Here is a 21,310-nt window from a genome sequence, read left to right on the forward strand (position 1 = left end):
GTATTTTAACCCTGCCTACTATTTACCCGTCTCCAAAAATCACATTGAAAACATCAGGGTGGAGATTAAATCCGATCAAAACAAATACGTCGACTTCACCTTTGGCAAGACTATCGTGAAGCTCCACTTTAGACCCATCAGAAAGTAAAAAAAAACACCAACATCGAGAATGAGTCAACCCCTGCACAACCCTCTACGTTTAGTGGGATATTATGAAAGCCAAGTGGGGGGTTCCCTCCCCGGTTTCGCAGGTTCACCTGTGATGTACGGGCGTGGTATAGGCTCTGTATTTTCGAGGCTGTTTCGTTTTGTATCCCCTCTTGTGAAAAGAGGTTTTGCCCTGGCCAAACCTCATCTTAAAACAGCGGCGAAAAATATCGCTTCCGACGTGTTCAGCCATACCGTTGGAAAAATGGGCCGAGGAGTACAAGACGGATCAGGAGGAATAATGGTCCTGGCTAGACAACCTAGAAAGAGACCACCGGGGCGACGTGTCTCCAGGATTGATAAAAAACGCAGACGCCTAGGGGAAAAAATCAGTCGGCAAAAGGTTTACAAAGAGAAGGACCAACGACGTCTCGGGCGATATATTTTAAAAAAAGATGGCTCTTTTACATCAAAATTCGTCCGAATGCACGATAGCCGAGCTGGATTTATTTTCAGCTCCTATGACTCAAATGTCCATCGACGATAAAACCTACACAGAAGTCCTGCCTCTGTCCGCCATCACCGACGGGGGCCCTATTGAATTTTTCATCCCGGGAGAAGGTGAAAAGTACTTGGATCTGAACGACACATTACTTCACCTACGGGTTAAAATCACCCGCGCCGATGGAACAAATATCCCCCTCGATGCAAACGTGGGTCTCATCAATTATCCTCTAAACACCATCTTTAGCCAATGCGATATTATGCTAGGGGATAGACTGATTTCTCAATCCAGTGCCACTCACCCCTACAGAGCAATAATTGAAACACTACTAAACTATTCTGAAGCCACCCTCAAAAGTCAATTTTCAGCCGGGTTATTTTACAAAGACACCTACTATAGACTCTATAGTAGGTGTGAATGGGCCCAACAAAGGACTTAACATCAGAAGCGCTTTCACGGCCGAATCTAAGGAGGTTCATCTACTGGGTCCGCTTCACGCCGACATTCTTTTCAGTGAGAGACTCCTTCTCAACTCGGTGGATGTGAGAATCAAACTCACGCGTGCCAGCGACGCCTTTTGTCTCATGGGGGCTGCGGACGGTACTTTTCGTCTGAAAGTGCTGGGCACCTCTCTCTTCACAAAAAAGGTCAGCGTTTTTCCGGCTGTACGATTGGGTCATGCCTCTGCCCTGGTCAAAGGAAACGCCCTCTACCCTTTGTCACGGGTCAGCGTGAAAACGTACTCTATCCCCGAAAATTCTAGAGTATGCACCCAAGAAAATTTGTTTTTGGGGACAATGCCTAAATACATTGTTCTGGGCATGGTGAAGCACGAAGCTTTCACCGGAAGAAGAGATATCTCCCCCTTTAATTTCCAGCATTTTAATGCAGACTACGTCACTCTGTCAAGCGGGAAAACAAATTCCCTCCAAAGCTTTCCAACCTCAATTTAACCAGGGGGCTTCGGTCAGAGAGTTTTACAACATGTTTACCGCTACAGGGAGGCATCTGAAGGATTTACCTCTATGCATCAACAGACAAGATTTTGAACGAGGGTATTCGTTGTTTGTGTTCAATCTCAATCCGGGGGAGGACAGCGACGCACTGTCCAGGGTTTCTAACGGAACTTTAAGACTGGAAATGAGATTCAGAGTGCCCTTACCCAACACGGTCACTCTTGTGGTTTATGCGTGCTACGACTCTATTTTGGAAATTGATTCCAAACGACAAGTGCTGGTGGATTATTATTGATGACGGAAATGAATAACCATCAATTGGAGAAGCTTCTGCAACATGTGTTGGGGGATGTTTTCTGCGGTGTATGGGCCTCGGATCAACTCGTCTCGCTGACTCGCTCCTTCACCCCACCCTCCTACTTTATCGTCAACACCCACAAAGGACATTGGCCGGGGGAGCACTGGTTATCGATGACTCTGGAGGAAGATGGGACCGCCACTTTTTTTTATTCTTATGGATTTTCTCCCGATTTTGACTACTATCCTCGGAGCATTTTGAGCTTTTTGGAAAATCGTTCTGAGCGGATATTGTACCACAACCTTCAGCTTCAACACCCTTTGTCCGTAGTGTGTGGTCAACACTGTGTTTATTATCTGTACCATCGATTTTGCGGACTGTCTTTTGAACAAGTTTTGTCTTTATATGACGATGATGTAGTAAAAAATGATCTAGAAGCATATAACCTGGTTAAAAAATTGCAACGCTGTACAAGTTGGAATAAGAATAATAGTAGTAGTTGCAACGCACAAGCTGTCTGTTGTTTAGAAACGTTTTTGAATCGTTGAAATGAAAATGCTGTACACAATGCGTTTGATGAATAAAAAACATTTTATTGAAACAAAAGTTTTGTCACATCATTCAAGGTTTAGCCAATGCGGGGACAATGTCACTTTTTTACTTCTTCTTTTCCTCTCAGGGGATAGAAATGTTTCTTTTTTCACAGCAACCCGTTTCTCCTCTTCATTCCATGCCGGTTCAAACTCTACCCCCGCTTTTAGACGTCTGTATTGATCTCGTGCTACGGGGTTATGAATGCTTGATGCAGGGATGTTTAGCTCCGTCAACAGTGTTAAAAAATGTCTCCATCCCTCGGGCGGGCGGTTCTGCGGTCTTTTGATCCGTTGCATCAGATGTTTTAGCAAATCGATCATATGAGTTCCTAGTAACGGCATTCCGTTTTGAACAAACTCTCCTTTGATGGTCCACCCCATGCCATTCTCGGATAATTTTTTCATAATGTACTCGGCGTTGTTACGATCGCGTTGAGGGAGGTTTTTTATAACTTGGATCATCGTGACATCCTCCGACTCCCCGGCTGTGTTCCTTGGTTTATCCATCTTTTCAGGGACATTCCACGGGTCGTTTGTCGAATCCTTGTGTAAAGTCACAGTCATCTTTTTTTACTCACGTTGCCCCTGCTTCACCAAACTAAGGTATCTCTGCATCAGGGTGTCGTATATTTTTATTCTTTCATGAGGATTCATTCCCGGTTCGTTTAAGACGTCTCTCATTTTAGCGTCCAGATCATCCTCCGCCGAGTGTCTGATGGTCTGCTCAGATCGATTCAGACGATTTAATTGTTGGGGAGATAGGAGAAACATTTTTTGAGCCTTTTTCATCTTCAACCTTTTCCGGTCAATCCTCCGATAAGACTCCCTATAAAAGGTACGATTGTAGAGAGCAAAGGTAAAAGAAAACCGCCCGACTGTTTCATCAGAGTCTGGCGTTTGCGTTTCAGTCCGGTCCTTTTATCGGCCAGCAGTCTGATGATTTTCTTTTGTTTTTTAAGTTTAGCAAATTGAGACTGAGATAAGGGCACATTACCCTTCAAAATGTTTAAAGCAATTTCACACAGCGTCTGGATAAAGTCTGGAGAGCCATAACTCAGAATGTCTCGACGTTTTTGAGGCGAGGCATGGTACAGAGCTTTTAACATAGGTCCGTTCCTTTTTACACGCTTTGACATTTTCAAATTATGTTTTCGGCACGTACACAACGGGCCACTGATGCAGAAGCAAACCCGACCTCAGTCTATATTGTTCTGGACAAAAATGTGTCAGGTCAACCACTAAATACCCATGAGCGTCCAAAGTTGCATCCGCAAAACTTTCCAAGAAAAAACTTTTTTGCGAGGGGAACATTTGTTGAGCCAAGACGTTAATCTGCAATCTGTCCCTCGGGTTCTTAAACAGTATCATATAATTACAGTTTAAGCTAATTGTGCGTGAAAATTTACCTTGATGAAAAACATTCTGGGTCAGCATCATAACGCTCATATTTCTATGATGTCTATACTGAGTGAAAATTTTCACCACTTCTGGATGATTGGAGGCTTGGAAAATAACATCATCCTAAATGACCAGATGAGTTTGATCGTCCGGAAACAAGTTTTCATCTTCAAAAGAATCAGGCAGTCCTTTCACAAATTTTATTTTTTTATTCATCTTTTTTAGTTCTGCATAGATGGGTTGAAAAGAAGTATAAATCCATACAATATTATCGGGTACAGAGTTCATGACGTGTTCACAATTTTCCAATATACATTTTACAAAAAAAGTCTTTCCACAACCGCTAGGCCCTACAAACAAGCATGAAAAAGGTGTATGCAATCTAGGATCAAAGTCTACTTGTTCCATTTTGTCAATTTTTTTTTTCCTTCTCTAATACCCAAATGGTAAAGTTTTCCCGTCGGGAAAGAGCCGTCTTTTGTCATACACGACTCTAAACTTCTTTTCGAATGAAGTGTTTTTTAAAAGGAAGCCCCTTTTATCACGAGCAATTTGATGATGAGGCGTGTATATCTCACCCGTTTTGTCTCCCTGTAGATATCCCTCTACCAAATCTTTGACGCTGTCAAAGTTGACCCTCTCGCAACACTCTCTGTTTTGAGTAATTCCCTTGGCACGCAGCACAGTTTTTTTACCCCGTAGGGTTTGGTAGGCATAACTCTTTGGACCGGCAGAGGCAAATTCTTGAATGCTGTCGCCCCCCAACTCATCCGTCAAATCCCCTAGATAGGAGCCCGTCTCCAGAGAAGCTTCCCCCTCGTTTACCGTGTAGATTAAACTATCGGTGTCCGTGTAAAGAACTCTCTCTTGCAGCTTCTCTAGGTAACCATACATTTTCAAGCGTGCGTAAGCGGTGGTAAAAGCGGCGATAAATACATTGTTTGTGTTACCGGGAAGCACCACGCTGTTTTTGCCGTATCTCCACTGTACCATAGCAATCTTATCGGTGAGAAAGGAGAAATATTCAACCGTATATTTTCCTGAAAATACAAAGTTGTAAAATTCTTCACTTTTTTTCACCAAGGTGGTCTGAGTTCTATTGTGCCTCTCCGCAAACTTTCCCCAAAGACTGTTTAAAAAGAGTTTTGACATTTGTCTCTTGGCGGGGTTGACCTCGATTTTTGCAGCATCCAACAGTATTCCCTGATTTTCACGATATTCGCGAATGTACTTTTCCCTGCTTTCTGCATCGACGGCTTCTTTAGGATACCCCGAAGCTTCTTGCACTGTAGCAGTAGTGGCAAACGTGTGGTTTTGACAAAAATCCTTTAATGCTGATGATACCGTTGTAATGATTTTGAGATAAATACAAATACAACGGATTATCTGATTTAGGGGAATCTGTCTCAAACAGCGAGAAGGGGCGTTGATCCTCTTCTCTGTACAGTATGACAATTTTACGTCGCACGACTTTTTCAAACGCATGAATATGACTGAAAGTGACGGGGGTTTGATCGTCTAAGCCCGCTTTTCTCTGTATTTGTTTAGCCTCCAGCACAGCCTGACTATCCGTAAATTCGGGATGAATCAGATGGGCTAGGCTGATGGCAAAACAGAGATGATTATTCGTGTTGTTTGGTTTATACAGATAGCGAGCTTTCTTTTTGTAGAGTTCATGTTCCAAAAGGGTTTCGGCTTTTCTTCTAACACCGCCTCTAGGATTATGTATCACTTGAACTACTACCTGTATTTCGTCGTCGTTCATAATTTCAGCGTTTGATTGTACCAGCAGGTCTAGCACGTTTTGAAAAGCATTCATTACTTCCCCGCCATCGTTTTGAAACGTAAATGAAGCGTGTTTTCGCGCCCTGTCACCGATAAACTCTAATTGGACGATGTCATTGGGTCTAGCCTCCTCTACGACCCTATTTGTCAAGTTTTCAAGGTTCCCCATGACTCGACGGTAAAATGTGGCGTAATCTGTTACACCGCTGTTTCGAGGAAAAGATAAAACACTTTTTAACTCAACATTGTTAAACACTTCGCGTCTCAAGACATTTAAACCCTCACCTCTCTGGGTCTCATTTAAATTTAGATGGTCATGAGCCGTCCTCTGCTGCTGCACCCCCGCCATACCACCCTGTGGTTGTACCCCTTCACCCTCCAAATCGCCCTGTTGCTGCGGTTGCGTGTGTGCGTCTGTGTTTGTGTTTAAATTTAAGCCATTATGAGTATCTTGCAAAGACGGGTTATAGTTTGATTTCCAGTTTGAATGATAAATTGCTGTGTGTGAAGAATGAAAAAAGTCCGAATCACATTCTGCTTGGTTATTTGATTCTACATGACGTAGCGCTTGTTGTAAAGGATTGAAAAACTGCGAATCACGTTCTACCCCATTATTTGATTCTAAATGATGATTAGGAACGTTTTCGTTTTGTATTTCTCCGTCATCCTCCACTAATTCGGGCGAAACTAAAATTTTTTCGTCGGCCATTCTATTTCTCTAAAAAAAAAAAAAATTAAAAAAAAAAAATTATAAAGCGGTTATATCATTCAAGCATGTATTAAACAAGGTCAGACAACATCTCAAAGGTACGAGCCAGTATCTTGTAGTGTTGGTTGATCCGTTGTCTTTTTTGCTCCAGTCTGCTCGGCTCTCTACTCTTCCTCTTGCGCTTCTTCTTACCGCCTGTAAAAATAAAAAATAAAAATAAAAAAAAATAAAAAACATGATCGACTTTAACCGCATGTGGCGCTGTCGTTTTCGCTCAACACTCTCACAATCGCACCCGGAAACAAACCCCCACCTCCGGAATCAAACCCCGCCTACTTCTCTGAGCGCGAAGTTCATTTGTGCCAAAGACGGGTTAGTGTGAGGACCTCCTCAAAACTCTGATGCATTTAGGAAGAACGTACAGAAAACAAAAATAACTTACAGCGTGTAGGACTTTTGCCGTCTTTTCGATGATGTTGTCCCTGAGCAAGCCTTCGTTGTCTGAACTCTTTGACGGGAGAAAAGCCTTCACATCCGCAACAAGCGAGCCTTCAACAACATCGTCGGCGGGCTCCTCAGCACTCTTTGACGGGAGAAAAGCCTTCTCGGCCGCCGCAAGCAAGTCTTCAACGGAGGGACATTCGACCTCTTTTTCGACAATTTTGTCCGGGAACAATTCTTCAACGGCAGGAGTCTTTTGCGGGTTTAAAACTTCCTCCTCCGCAAGCAAATCTTCGATATAGACTTCTTCGGAACGTTTTGGCGGGAAGTGTGATGCCTTCGAACGTTCGGTTAAGACCAACCATCGTGCCAGAGGCGTGAAAGAAACATCTGTAAGTAAATATATATATTGTATAATGCATGTTTTTTCTTGTAAATTGAAAATCATTTGACTCACCAAACTGTGATTGTGTAAAAGAGATCTCTTTAGAATCTTCCCACATCCCCTCTATAAAACAAAATAATGATTACAAATAATGTCAAACAAATCGATAGTTTAAACTCACCGCTAGAGTCGTTTTCCAACTTTGTAAGATCAATCAAACAAAGCTCATCGTCTCTTACTTCTGCGTCGACTAGCTCTTTGTCTAATAAAATATACCAATAATGTTGTAAAAACATAGGTAATAAAACAATGTAAAAAATAACCAGTACTTACGCAAAATGGACGAAGGATCCCTTAGAACATCCCTCTGCTGAGCGTGAATTTCGACGCGGTGTTTAACTGCTTTTATTTAGAATAAATACTTGTTATTATATAAACTCTAGACAGAAATATTACAATCAGTAAAAAAAATAATAATTACCTCCCTCTGACCTTTCCATAACCCCACCCCTCTTCTAAGGTCATCAATCATTTTTGACACAAGGTGTATCACAATCATTAATCATTTTTGACAGCTAGGTCATTAATCATTTTTGACATAAGGTCGTAAATCATTTTTGACATAAGGTCATAAATCATTTTTGACATAAGGTCGTAAATCATTTTTGACAGCTCATTTTTGACAGCTAGGTCGTAAATCATTTTTGACATAAGGTCGTAAATCATTTTTGACACAAGGTAGGGACTTGAATTCTCTCCTGTGTGTTGGAGGAGAATTTTAGCCGGTTGTCAAAGATGGTACCCAGGTATTTGTACTGCTGGACTACTTCAACATGCTTCCCGTGGATTATGGTATTTTTTTTTCGCTTGTTCTTTGGTGTTGTTCACGTTCCGTTCCAAACAGGAGCTGTCATACCACTCCACAAACTCCTGAAGAGCTGGTCCGTGGTGATGAGAAGGGCTTGATAGCAGAGACAAGAGAACTGTATCATCAGCGTACTTTACCAGATGACAGTTAGGTAGTGTGGTTCTGCAGTCACTGGTGTAGAGGATGAAGAGCAGAAGTGAGAGCACACAGCCCTGAGGGGAGCCAGTTGAGGTGTGTTGGAGGTCGTAGAAGGTGGTATTGACCAGAACTCTCTGTGACCTGTTGGCTAAAAAGTCAATTACCCACAGGATTAGCTGGTCATCCAGATGAAAGAGAGCTGAGAGTTTGTCAGCCAGGGTGTTGAATGCAGAGTAGAAGAGATATAATTGTTAACCTTAATAACACATTTGTAAACTCACAAGTTCATTCAGTGTTATTGAAAAAAAGTGAACCTGTAAACATCGCAACTTTTTCCACAACTTTGTAAACAAGCTGCTCCAAAATCAGGCGTTTTTAATCCCCACGAATAAACAAAAAATATCCAGTGAAGTGATTAATTGTTGCAATAGAGCACATTTACACAAAGAAGAAGTAGTCCACAATGTGTTCTTTCAATGCTGCGCTTGCTTTCTGAATTCATGTAACTTTAGAGAAAAATTTTGGGCGACGATCGCGCCACTGAACTGTAAACTCAATTTTTAATTAAATTGTGTACAATTGTTGGACATTAGGATGAAAAATAACATTGTCCTCTCTTGTGATTCAATCACAGAAGATGTTGGAGCTGAAATTGCGTCTACAGGAGATTGAAATGGAAAACGAGTACGAGCTGCGACTGAGGGAAATGAAATACAACGAGAAGATGAGAGAGTCACATGACAAGTTCACCAAGCAAACAGAAACTTTGGAAAAGGCACAACAGGTCTACTGCCATCTTTTTATCGTTCTCCTCAGAACTGAAGTGGCCATTGTGTACCATTGACGAGGGTTATATACTGTACATCATTCTTCAGGAGTTATATAAATTCAAGGGCATATCTATCACTTTTCAAGGTTATATACATCACCTTTCAGGGGCTAATCACTTTTTTGGGGATTATATACATTAATTTTCCGAAGTTTATCACTTTTTTGGGAGTTATATACATCATGTTCCAGGGGGTTGTATACATCACTTTTCTGGGGGTTATGTGCATCACTTTTCTGGGGGTTATATACATCGTTTTTCTGGGAGTTGTATACCAAATTTTTCTGGGAATTATATACATAATTTTTCTGGGGTTTATATACATCATGTTCCAGGGGGTTATATGCATCACTTTTCTGGGGGTTATATGCATCACTTTTCGGGGGGTTATATACATCACTTTTATGGGGGTTATATATATATCACTTTTCTGTGGGTTGTATACATAATTTTGTCTGGGGGTTGTATACATCATTTTTCTGGGGGTTATATATACTGTACATCGCTTTTCTGGGGCTTGTATACAAACCCCGTTTCCATATGAGTTGGGAAATTGTGTAAGATGTAAATATAGACGGAATACAATGATTTTCAAATCCTTTTCAACTCATATTCAATTGAATGCACTACAAAGACAAGATATTTGATGTTCAAACTCATAAACTTTATTTTTTTTTGCAAATAATAATTAACTTAGAATTTCATGGCTGCAACATGTGCCAAAGTAGTTGGGAAAGGGCATGTTCACCACAGCGTTACATCACCTTTTCTTTTAACAACACTCAATAAACGATTGGGAACTGAGAAAACTAATTGTTGAAGCTTTGAAAGTGGAATTCTTTCCCATTCTTGATTTATGTAGCGCTTCAGTAGAGCAACAGTCCGGGGGTCTCCGCTGTAGTATTATACGCTTCATAATGTGCCACACATTTTCGATGGGAGAAGCCACGTTGTTGTAACACGTGCTGAATGTGGCTTGGCATTGTCTTGCTGAAATAAGCAGGGGCGTCCATGAAAAAGACGGCGCTTAGATGGCAGCATATGTTGTTCCAAAACCTGTATGTACCTTTCAGCATTAATGGTGCCTTCACAGATGTGTAGGGTACCCATGCCTTGAGCACTAATGCACCCCCATACCATCACAGATGCTGGCTTTTGAACTTTGCGTCAATAACAGTCTGGATGGTTCGCTTCCCCTTTGGTCCGGATGACACGATGTCGAATATTTCCAAAAACAATTTGAAATGTGGACTCGTCAGACCACAGAACACTTTTCCACTTTGCATAACTCCATCTTAGATGATCTCGGGCACAGAGAAGCCGGCGGCGTTTCTGGATGTTGTTGATAAATGGCTTTCGCTTTGCATAGTAGAGCTTTAACTTGCACTTACAGATGTAGCAACAAACTGTATTTAGTGACAGTGGTTTTCTGAAGTGTTCCTGAGCCCAATCTCTACATCCTGTAAAGATTGATTTCGGTTTTTGATACAGTGCCGTCTGAGGGATCGAAGGTCACGGTCATTCAATGTTGGTTTCCGGCCATGCCGCTTAAGTGGAGTGATTTCTCCAGATTCTCTGAACCTTTTGATGATATTATGGACCGTAGATGTTAAATTCCTTAAATTTCTTGCAATTGCAGTTTGAGAAACGTTGTTCTTAAACTGTTTGACTATTTGCTCACGCAGTTGTGGATAAAGGGGTGTGCCTCGCCCCATCCTTTCTTGTGAAAGACTGAGCATTTTTTGGGAAGCTGTTTTTATACCCAATCATGGCACCCACCTGTTCCCAATTAGCCTGCACACCTGTGGGATGTTCCAAATAAGTGTTTGATGAGCATTCCTCAACTTTATCAGTATTTATTGCCAACTTTCCCAACTTCTTTGTCCTGTGTTGCTGGCATCAAATTCTAAAGTTAATGATTATTTGCAAAAAAAAAAAATGTTTATCAGTTTGAACATCAAATATGTTGTCTTTGGAGCATATTCAACTGAATATGAGTTGAAAATGATTTACAAATCATTGTATTCCGTTTATATTTACATTTAACACAATTTCCCAACTCATATGGAAACTGGGTTTGTACATCACTTTTCTGTGGGTTATGTAAATCACTTTTAAGGGCTCTATCACATTTTGGAGAGTTGTATACATCAAGTTTCAGGGGGTTGTAGATATCACTTTTCTGGGGGTTACAGCACATCACTTTTCTGTGGGGTTATATATACTTTACTTTTCAGGGGTGTATAATTTTTGGGGGAGTTATATACATCACTTTTATGGGGGAAATATATATCACTTTTCTGTGGGTTATATATACATCACTTTTATGGGGGTTATATACATAATTTTTATGGGGGGTTGTGTACATCACTTTTATGGGGTTATATACATCACTTTTCAGGGGAGTTGTATACATCACTTTTATGGGGGTTGTATATATCACTTTTCTGTGGGTTACATATACATCATTTTTATGCGGGTTATATACATCAATTTTATGGGGGGTTGTATACATCACGTTTATGGGGTTATATATCACTTTTCTGTGGGTTATACATACATCACTTTTATGGGGGTTATATATATCCCTTTTCTGTGGGTTATGTATACATCACTTTTATGGGGGTTAAATACGGTACATCATTTTAATTGGGGTTGTATACATCACTTTCCTGGGGGTTGGATACATTACTTTTCTGGGGGTTTATGCATCACTTTATTGGGGGTTATATACATCACTTTTGTGGGTGTTATATGCATCATTTCTTCTTGGGTTGTATACCGGTACATCACATTTCTGAAGTTTGTATACATCACTTTTATGGGTGTTATATTCTTCACTTTTCTGGGGATTTTATACATCACTTTCCTGGGGGTTGTATACATGACTTTTATGGGGGTTATATACATCACTTTTCTGGGGGTTATATACATCACTTTTCTGGTACATCACCTTTCTGGGGTTATTTACATCACTTTTCTGGGGGTTATATACATCACTTCTCTGGGGGTTATATATACATCACTTTTTAGGGGTTATTATATACCGGTACATCATTTTTTTGGGGGGTTGTACACATCACCTTTCTGAGGGCTATAAACATCACTTCTCTGGGGGTTATATACATCATTTTTTGGGGGGTTGTACACATCACCTTTCTGAGGGCTATAAACATCACTTTTTTGGGAGTTATATACATCACTTTTCAGGGGTTATAAACATCTCAGTGGCCAGCCAGTGTGCTGACACCTTAAGAGTGTGCGCTAGACATCCACTTGACAGATACCTAGCGCTCCCGCTATTTGGAGGACACCCGAGCGGAACGGAAGCTAGGATCCAAACTTCCCATAGACAGTCCAACATTATACAAAGCTCAAAAAAATGAAAATAAGACACTTTTTGTCAAGGATTTTACATCAAAATATAGTATTTTTCCAGTTCAAGTACATTTATACAACACTAAACAGTGATAGTTAAGAATCCATTTGTCATGAAAAATCTAACATGCAACATAAATTAGTACTATTTAAATAACATCATTTGATTTTAAACACTAATAATTAAAATGATAGATTTCAAATTAAAATTGTTTTCTTAAGCATGCATACTGAGCTGAACATGTGCTGAACTTTGTGTGTAAAATAGTGTGTGTATTGTTTGGATTCTTACAGGAGATGACAGCATCTTTGGAAAAGCAGGAAGTTGTGCATCAGCAGAGATGTGAAGAACTCATTGCCAAACACGTCAAAGAAGTGGAGGCTTTAGGTGAGACAGCATCAATGACTACACAAAATTGTCTTGTTAAGAACAATTGTGTCCAAAGTGCGGCACTGAGCCATTTGTATCTTTTGCCATAGGGCAGAAAGGAAGATCTCCTCAGGAATGACCTTTTTTAAAATGTACTTTATTATATATTAGATTATATAATATTTCTGATAGACAAAACGTCAACAACAAAAAAATACATAAGTAAATCCAAAGTTTACAAATAAAATGTAAATATTACATATACATGTAAATATACATACATAAGTATCTATCTATATATATATATATATATATATATATATATATATATATATATATACACACACACATATGTGTCTGATCTTGAATGGGATTGTGCTGAAAATCTCAATTTCCCGTGAGGGATTAATAAAGTACTTCTGAATCTGAATCTGAATTTGATTAGCATATCTGCATGGATTATTTTTAGCCTGTTTCAAATTTAAGAATTAATCAGCCTGTGGCCCTCAGTGGAAAAAGTTTGGACATTGTTCTCACTTTGTCTTTTCAATTCTGTCCTTTCCTTATACAGAGTCTTCATACAGTCACAAGCTGATTGTGGAGCATGAAAAATACCAGGATGTCCAGAATAAGTGTGAAAAAATGCAGCTCGACTTCAGTGAACAGTTGAAAAATGCTGCAGAAAGCAAAGCCAGAGAAGTTGCGAAGCTCAGTCAGCTTCATGAGGTCCAACTGCAGGAGAAAACTCAGCTCCTAGTTAAGGTAGGTAATGGATGATTTACCAGGAATTATTAGGAGGATACAAAGTTACAGTGGTACCTCGGGTTTCATACCCCCTAGTTTTACTACAATTTGGTTTTAGGTGAAAATGTTCAGCAAAAATATGTCTTGGTTTGCAGAAACTCTTTAGCGACTCAGTCTCTGCCTTTTTAGTGAGCACTGCTGCAAAATAATCCACCATCCAGTCAAATTAAGCATACAGTAATAGTCCAATCAAATTCAACGAGAGTCTTAAAGTCCATGTTTCCAATCCGTCACTGAACACACCACACTGCCATAGTCTACACCAGGGGTCCCCAAACTATGGCCCGCGGGCCGGATATGACCTGCCAGCGTCAAAAATCCGTCTCACGGGAAATTCCAAGTTTTAAAAAAAATATATATACCGTATTTTCCGCACCATAAGGCGCCCTGGGTTATAAGCCGCGCCTTCAATGAACGGCATATTTCAAAACTTTGTCCACCTATAAGCCGCCCCGTGTTGTAAGCCGCATCTAACTGCGCTAAAGGAATGTCAAAAAAACAGTCAGATAGGTCAGTCAAACTTTAATAATATATTAAAACCAGCGTGATGTGGGCGCGCATGGAATCGTATATCAACATGGACAGAGCTGCGTGAAAAAAGCCACCCGGCCTCTTCGCGTAAACTTAAACTTACCTTAACCACTCGCTCATCTTTTCTTCATCCATCCCTTCGAGTTAGCTTTTATGATGACGCCGGCTGGAAAGGTCTCTTTTGGCAAGGTCTTCCTTTTGAATATCACCATGGGTGGAAGTTTCTGGCCATTAGCATGGCAAGCTAGAACCACAGTGAAGGATGACTTCTCATTCCCTGTGGTGCGAATATTTACCATACGTGCTCCCGTTGTATCCACAGTGCGGTTCACAGGAATATCAGTTGCTGTGAAATAGTAATCCGTGTGCGGATGGAGAGATTGCGTCTTTTCATGAACCGGATCCCTGTCGCTTAGTAGGAGCCATTTTGTGGTCTTTACAGATGTAAACACACAAAGGAAATGAAACGTACGGTAATATCAGCGCGCTTTTTCTTCTTCTACGCGGGCGGGTGGTTGCTTACAGTAGAAGAAGAAGCGCTTCCTGTTCTATGGGGGCGGGTGCTTACCTTGGCGGTTGCTTGCGTAGAAGAAGAAGCGCTTCCTGTTCTACCGGGAAAAAAGATGGCGACTGTTTACCGAAGTTGCGAGACCGAAACTTTATGAAAATGAATCTTAATATTAATCCATATATAAAGCGCACCGGGTTATAAGGCGCACTGTCAGCTTTTGAGAAAATTTGTGTTTTTTAGGTGCGCCTTATAGTGCGGAAAATACGGTATATACATTTTTTATTTTATTATTATTATTATTTTTTATAATCTGTCTTTTCTAATCTATTTTCTACCGCTTGTTACGCTCGGTGTCTCCTAGCCGCTCAGCCAAATCATACTGTCTAAAAATGCATTTTCCCATCGATAACATGACATCAAGTCAGCAAGTGCGCGCTGTTTCAGTCAATTAGTGCGCGAGGAATATATATATATATATACACACACAGTATATATATATATATATATATATATATATATATATATATATATATATATATATATATATATATATACACCAGAGGTGGGACCAAGTCATTGTTTTGCAAGTCACAAGTAAGTCTCAAGTCTTTGCCCTCAAGTCCGAGTCAAGTCCCGAGTCAAGACAGGCAAGCCCCGAGTCAAGTCCAAAGTCAAGCCTGGAAAGTCTCAAGTCAAGTCCTAAGTCCTGCATTTTGAGTTTCGAGTCCTTTCAAGTCCTTTTAACCACAGACTAATATATTAACACAGATTGTGTATGCTTTTCAAACGCTGTATTTATTTATTAAAACAAGTGCATTTTAAATTGCAGGAAAGAAAATTGTGCTGACATTGCACTTCATAATAGCACTATTAACCAGTCATTTTAAACATTAACTCATTTCTTTACAGAACAAACACATTGAAAAATAAAGTGCAAATGTACTTATTTGTACAAAAGTGTTAACATTGAAAAAACATGACATATACGTGAACATAACAAAAAAGTTGTACTTTTTATATGTCAGGGCCCTATGCTGCATTGCATTTGCAAAAGACCAAATTAGCCAAGAGTCTGTCAGTCATTTGTGCACGACGGGGGCGTAGTATGATGCCACCATGGCTGAAAACTCGCTCCACTGGAGCACTGGAGGCAGGCACTGCCAAGACTCTCATGGCCACTCGTAACAGTGAAGGAAGAGTCTTCATGTTCAATGCCCAGAACAAAAGGGGGAGAGAGTTTTTTTGGGTTGGTGCACTACTTGTAAGTGTATCTTGTGTTTTTTATGTTGATTTAATTAAAAAAAGAAAAAAAATATATATATATTTCTTGTGCGGCCCGATACCAATCGATCCACGGACCAGTAGCGGGCCGCGGCCCGGTGGTTGGGTACCACTGAGGTAAACAACCAACAGTATGTCAGAAAGCTAGCTAAAACGGTACACTTATTCATAATATAGTATACATTTTAACTGACCTTTATTTTACTATTTTTGTCTTTTTTTAGGTGGCTAAAATACGCGGTGCTGCTGACCGCCGTCTAACGTTACGTGTGATATATTGACTAACGTAACCCTGCTTAAAAAAAATCACTGAACAAAAAGTATGAATAAGGTAGTGAACTGCAACAGATTCCCGTGTTTGCAATAACGTTATAACGTTAGCAGTGAGTTTACAGCCTCACTGATTTAACTACACAGCAAATAAAAGTCACGTTACTTAGCCAATAAACGTTATCTTACATTCAAAACTTACCGTTCTTTGTGCAACTTCAAATGCCGGACGAAGTTGGAAGTTGTTGCCTCTCCATCAGTAATTTTGGAACCGCATGTGTTGCATACTGCAAACCGTTTTGTGTTGAACACCTCGTAAAACTTGCTGGTAGACGGCTGCGTTGACCCTGGATCTCAGGAAACAGAGTGGACCGACACCAGCAGATGACATGGCACCCCAAACCATCACCCAACCATACAAATTTTGCATTTCCTTTGGAAATCGAGGTCCCAGAGTCTGGAGGAAGACAGGAGAGGCACAGGATCCACGTTGCCTGAAGTCTAGTGTAAAGTTTCCACCATCAGTGATGGTTTGGGGTGCCATGTCATCTGCTGGTGTCGGTCCACTCTGTTTCCTGAGATCCAGGGTCAACGCAGCCGTCTACCAGCAAGTTTTAGAGCACTTCATGCTTCCTGCTGCTGACCTGCTCTATGGAGATGGAGATTTCAAGTTCCAACAGGACTTGGCGCCTGCACACAGCGCAAAATCTACCCGTGCCTGGTTTACGGACCATGGTATTTCTGTTCTAAATTGGGCTGCCAACTCCCCTGACCTTAGACCCATAGAAAATCTGTGGGGTATTGTGAAAAGGAAGATGCAGAATGCCAGACCCAAAAACGCAGAAGAGTTGAAGGCCACTATCAGAGCAACCTGGGCTCTCATAACACCTGAGCAGTGCCAGAAACTCATCGACTCCATGCCACGCCGCATTAACGCAGTAATTGAGGCAAAAGGAGCTCCAACCAAGTATTGAGTATTGTACATGCTCATATTTTTCATTTTCATACTTTTCAGTTGGCCAACATTTCTAAAAATCCCTTTTTTATATTAGCCTTAAGTAATATTCTAATTTTGTGACACACAGAATTTTGGATTTTCATTTGTTGCCACTTCAAATCATCAAAATTAAATTAAATAAACATTTGAATGCATCAGTCTGTGTGCAATGAATAAATATAATGTACAAGTTACACCTTTTGAATGCAATTACTGAAATAAATCAAGTTTTTCAAAATATTCTAATTTACTGGCTTTTACCTGTGTGTGTGTGTGTGTGTGTGTGTGTGTGTATATATATATATATATATATATGTGTATGTATACTGTGTGTGTGTGTGTGTGTATATATATATATATATATATATATATATATATATATACTGTGTGTGTGTGTGTGTATATATATATATATATATATATATATATATTTACTGTGTGTATATATATATATATATATATATATATATATATACATACACACACACACAGCCCGGCCCACGGCCAAATTGGTTTAACCCAATGCGGCCCCCGAGTCAAAAAGTTTGGGGACCCCTGGTCTACACAAACATTGCAGGTAATATTGCACTTACTGTCTGTTTTTAAAACTGTTGTAACGAGCAGTCTAGTGCATGCATGTGATTGCATCATCTGATTTTTTGGCTATAACATGGGTAACACTTTAACAAAGAAGGTGAGAAACACTGGAACTAAAGAAAGACATAGTGTACAGAGGTGTTGTTTGTGGGGCTCAATGTCTTCAATAACGGTAAACGTGATGTTAGATGTTCATTTATACATTTCATGAATCACTTTCAATGTATTTAGTATCTGTAATTAATTTATTGGGTTTAAATGATTTCTTATTGGAAAAATTGCTGCGGTTGGAAAGTCAACCAGGATAGGCTCCAGTTTACCTGTGAACCTAACGAGCTTAAGCGGTATAGAAAATGGATGGATAGGAAAAATTATGTTGGTTTTTATTAGGGATGTCTGATAATATCGGCAGTCCGATATTATCGGCGGATAAATGCTTAAAAAAATGTAATATCGGAAATTATCGGTATCGGTTTAAAAATTATTAGTGTCTGTTTCAAAAAGTAAAATTTATGACTTTCTAAAACGCCGCTGTGTACACAGACGTAGGGAGAAGTACAGAGCGCCAATAAACCTTAACGGCCCAGTCACATAATACACTTTATATACATAAGTCACTTTTCACACACTCACAAGTGAATGCAAGCCATACTTGATCAACAGCCATACAGGTTACACTGAGGGTGGCCGTATAAACAACTTTAACACTGTTACAAACACAACATAACCACAACAGAACAAATACCCAGAACCCCTTGCAGCACTAACTCTTCCGGGATGCTACAATATACACCCCCCCTACCCCCCACCTCAACCCCGCCCACCTCAACCTCCTCATGCTCTCTCAGGGAGAGCTTGTCCCAAATTCCAAGCTGCTGTTTTGAGGCATGTTAAAAAAAATAATGCACTTTGTGACTTCAATAATAAATATGGCAGTGCCATGTTGGCATTTTTTCCATAACTTAAGTTAGAAAACCTTGTTACATTGTTTAATGCATCCAGCGGGGCATCACAACAAAATTAGGCATAATAATGTGTTAATTCCACGACTGTATATATCGGTATCGGTTGATATCGGTATCGGTAATTAAGAGTTGGACAATATCGGATATCGGCAAAAAAGCCATTATCGGACATCTCTAGGTTTTATACACTTTAGTTTTTAACGGACCTTTTGAAACGGATTACTCACAAAAAAAACCTCCCCCTTGCAAAGGCGTGTTTTGGAAAATATGGAATATCAACACCTCCATTTTAGTTAAGTTAGTTAAGTTAAAGTACCAATGATTGTCACACACACACTAGGCATGGTGAAATTTGTCCTCTGCATTTGACCCATCCCCTTGTTCACCCCCTGGGAGGTGAGGGGAGCAGTGAGCAGCAGCGGTGGCCGCGTCCGGGAATAATTTTTGGTGATTTAACCCCCAATTCCAACCCTTGATGCTGAGTGTCAAGCAGGGAGATAATGGGTCCCATTTTTATAGTCTTTGGTATGACTCGGCCAAGGTTTGAACTCACAACCTACCGATCTCAGGGCGGACACTCTAACCCATGTGTGTCAAACTCTGGCCCGCGGGCCAAATTTGGCCGTGTAATTTCACTTGGCCCTTGAGGCGATATCAAATTAACACCAGAGCTGGCCCGCCGGTTATATACAGTGGCGGTGCCGCGGTAACACCGCATTCACCGCTAATTCTCATACTTGCCAACCCTCCCGGGAAACTCCCAAATTTCAGAGCCCTTACCTAAAATTCTCACGTCCGTTTTTAATCCAGTCCAACGAGTGCTGGCCCAGTCACATATGTGCGACTTCTGCACGCACACACAAGTGAATGCAACGCATACTTGATCAACAGCGATACAGGTTACACTGAGGGTGCCAGTATAAATAACTTTAACACTGTTAGAAATATGCGCCACACTGTGAATCCACACCTAACAAGAATGACAAACACATTTCGGTAGAACATTCGCACCGTAACACAACAGAACAAATACCCAGAATCCCATGCAGCCCTAACTCTTCCGGGCTGCAATATACACCCCCCCCCCCCCCTCCGTGCGTCGGTTGGGGGGGGCGGGGGTGTATATTGTAGCCCGGAAGAGTTAGGGCTGCATGGTGTGTGTGCTTATACAAGCCGCACATATCTTGTGACTGGGCCGGCACGTTGTTAGAATGGATGAAAAGCAGACGTGATGACAGCTCGTAGAGAACGTTAAAGGCAGTGCCTTTAAGGCACGCCCCCAAGACTTTGGTCCGGTTGGACTACGAGATATAAAGACTGATGAACACCTTTGTTCGATAATGAAGGTTGCCTCAGCTCAAAGCCTGAGCTCCGACATCAAAGTTAAAGTTAAAGTACCAATGATTGTCACACACACTAGGTGTGGTGAAATGTGTCCTCTGCATTTGACCCATCCCCTTGTTCACCCCCTGGGAGGTGAGGGGAGCAGTGGGAAGCAGCAGTGCCGCGCCCGGGAATAATTTTTGGTGATTTAACCCCCAATTCCAACCCTTGATGCTGAGTGCCAAGCAGGGAGGTAATGGGTACCATTTTTATAGTCTTTGGTATGACTCGGCCGGGGTTTGAACTCACAACCTATCGATCTCAGGGCGGACACTCTAACTGAGTAGTCAATGAACTAGCATCCAAGAAAAGATGGCAGGTATCTGGCTTGGGCACATCAGATTAGATCAGTGTGTTGCAAACTGAGCAGTTTAAAGCCCTGAATGGTTAGTTTATTCATTGTTATTTTATTTTCAAATGTATTAACCTGTGGAAAAAGTTAATGTTGATATTTACCTCAGAAGGCTGCAAATAGAAAAAAAGGCATTAAATTTTTATTTAAATTGTATTTGATATGCCATTGATATTTTTTAATTATTATTATTATTATTTGAAACTCGATTTTGCATGTCACTATCAAGCCTTGCTTGTTCAATATTCAATGCAAAACTTGTTTGGGTCCCTATTAAAAGGTTAATTTGTTCAACCTTGGCCCGCGGCTTTGTTCAGTTTTAAATTTTGGCCCACTCTGTATTTGAGTTTGACACCCCTGCTCTAACCACCAGGCCACTAAGTACAAAGACAGGCCAGCAAATATCCGCACTTACCTTGGAGCAAATGTGCCGCCTTTTCTATATAAAAAAGTGCCTCTAATGGACATGAGCAGCGGTCGTCTAGAAAACTGGTGTTTTGTTTTGATTTTTTTTTTTCTTGAGCCATAGATTGCGCTCTGATCCATCTTAATGGCTGCGCTTTATTACCTGCTCACCATAATGGGCCACTTTTTATCTACTTGCTTCCAAACGGCTGTAATCTTCCACCAGATGGAAAAACATGTTATTTCATAGGCTAGCAGACACTACATACTGTTACGGCCCAGGCATTGGGGCAGGGGCATAGTGTTCCTGCCTGCTTGTCCTCTCTCTCTCTTCTGTTTGCAGGTCCCACACCTGCACTTCAATGGGCTAATCAGCTGGAGTGGATATCAGCTGGCAGCCCAGGACCTCCATTC

The 21,310-nt window shown here is 40.8% G+C and overlaps 1 protein-coding gene across 3 annotated transcripts in view; it reads left to right on the forward strand.

Annotated features, from left to right (window-relative positions):
* cfap57 (cilia and flagella associated protein 57) overlaps positions 1 to 21,310 on the forward strand; it is a 70,516-nt gene that overhangs the window by 39,593 nt on the left and 9,613 nt on the right. For 2 of the 3 annotated variants that reach the window (XM_061938103.2, XM_072912841.1), the window contains exons 12-14: positions 8,852 to 9,007; positions 12,725 to 12,818; positions 13,372 to 13,562. In XM_061938103.2, the coding sequence (XP_061794087.2) occupies positions 8,852 to 9,007; positions 12,725 to 12,818; positions 13,372 to 13,562 (441 nt within the window). The remainder of the gene's footprint in view (positions 1 to 8,851; positions 9,008 to 12,724; positions 12,819 to 13,371; positions 13,563 to 21,310) is intronic. The other variant, XM_061938111.2, reaches the window with a different exon arrangement.

Source organism: Nerophis lumbriciformis, linkage group LG03, assembly GCF_033978685.3.
Source record: "Nerophis lumbriciformis linkage group LG03, RoL_Nlum_v2.1, whole genome shotgun sequence".
Taxonomy (NCBI): Eukaryota; Metazoa; Chordata; class Actinopteri; order Syngnathiformes; family Syngnathidae; genus Nerophis; species Nerophis lumbriciformis.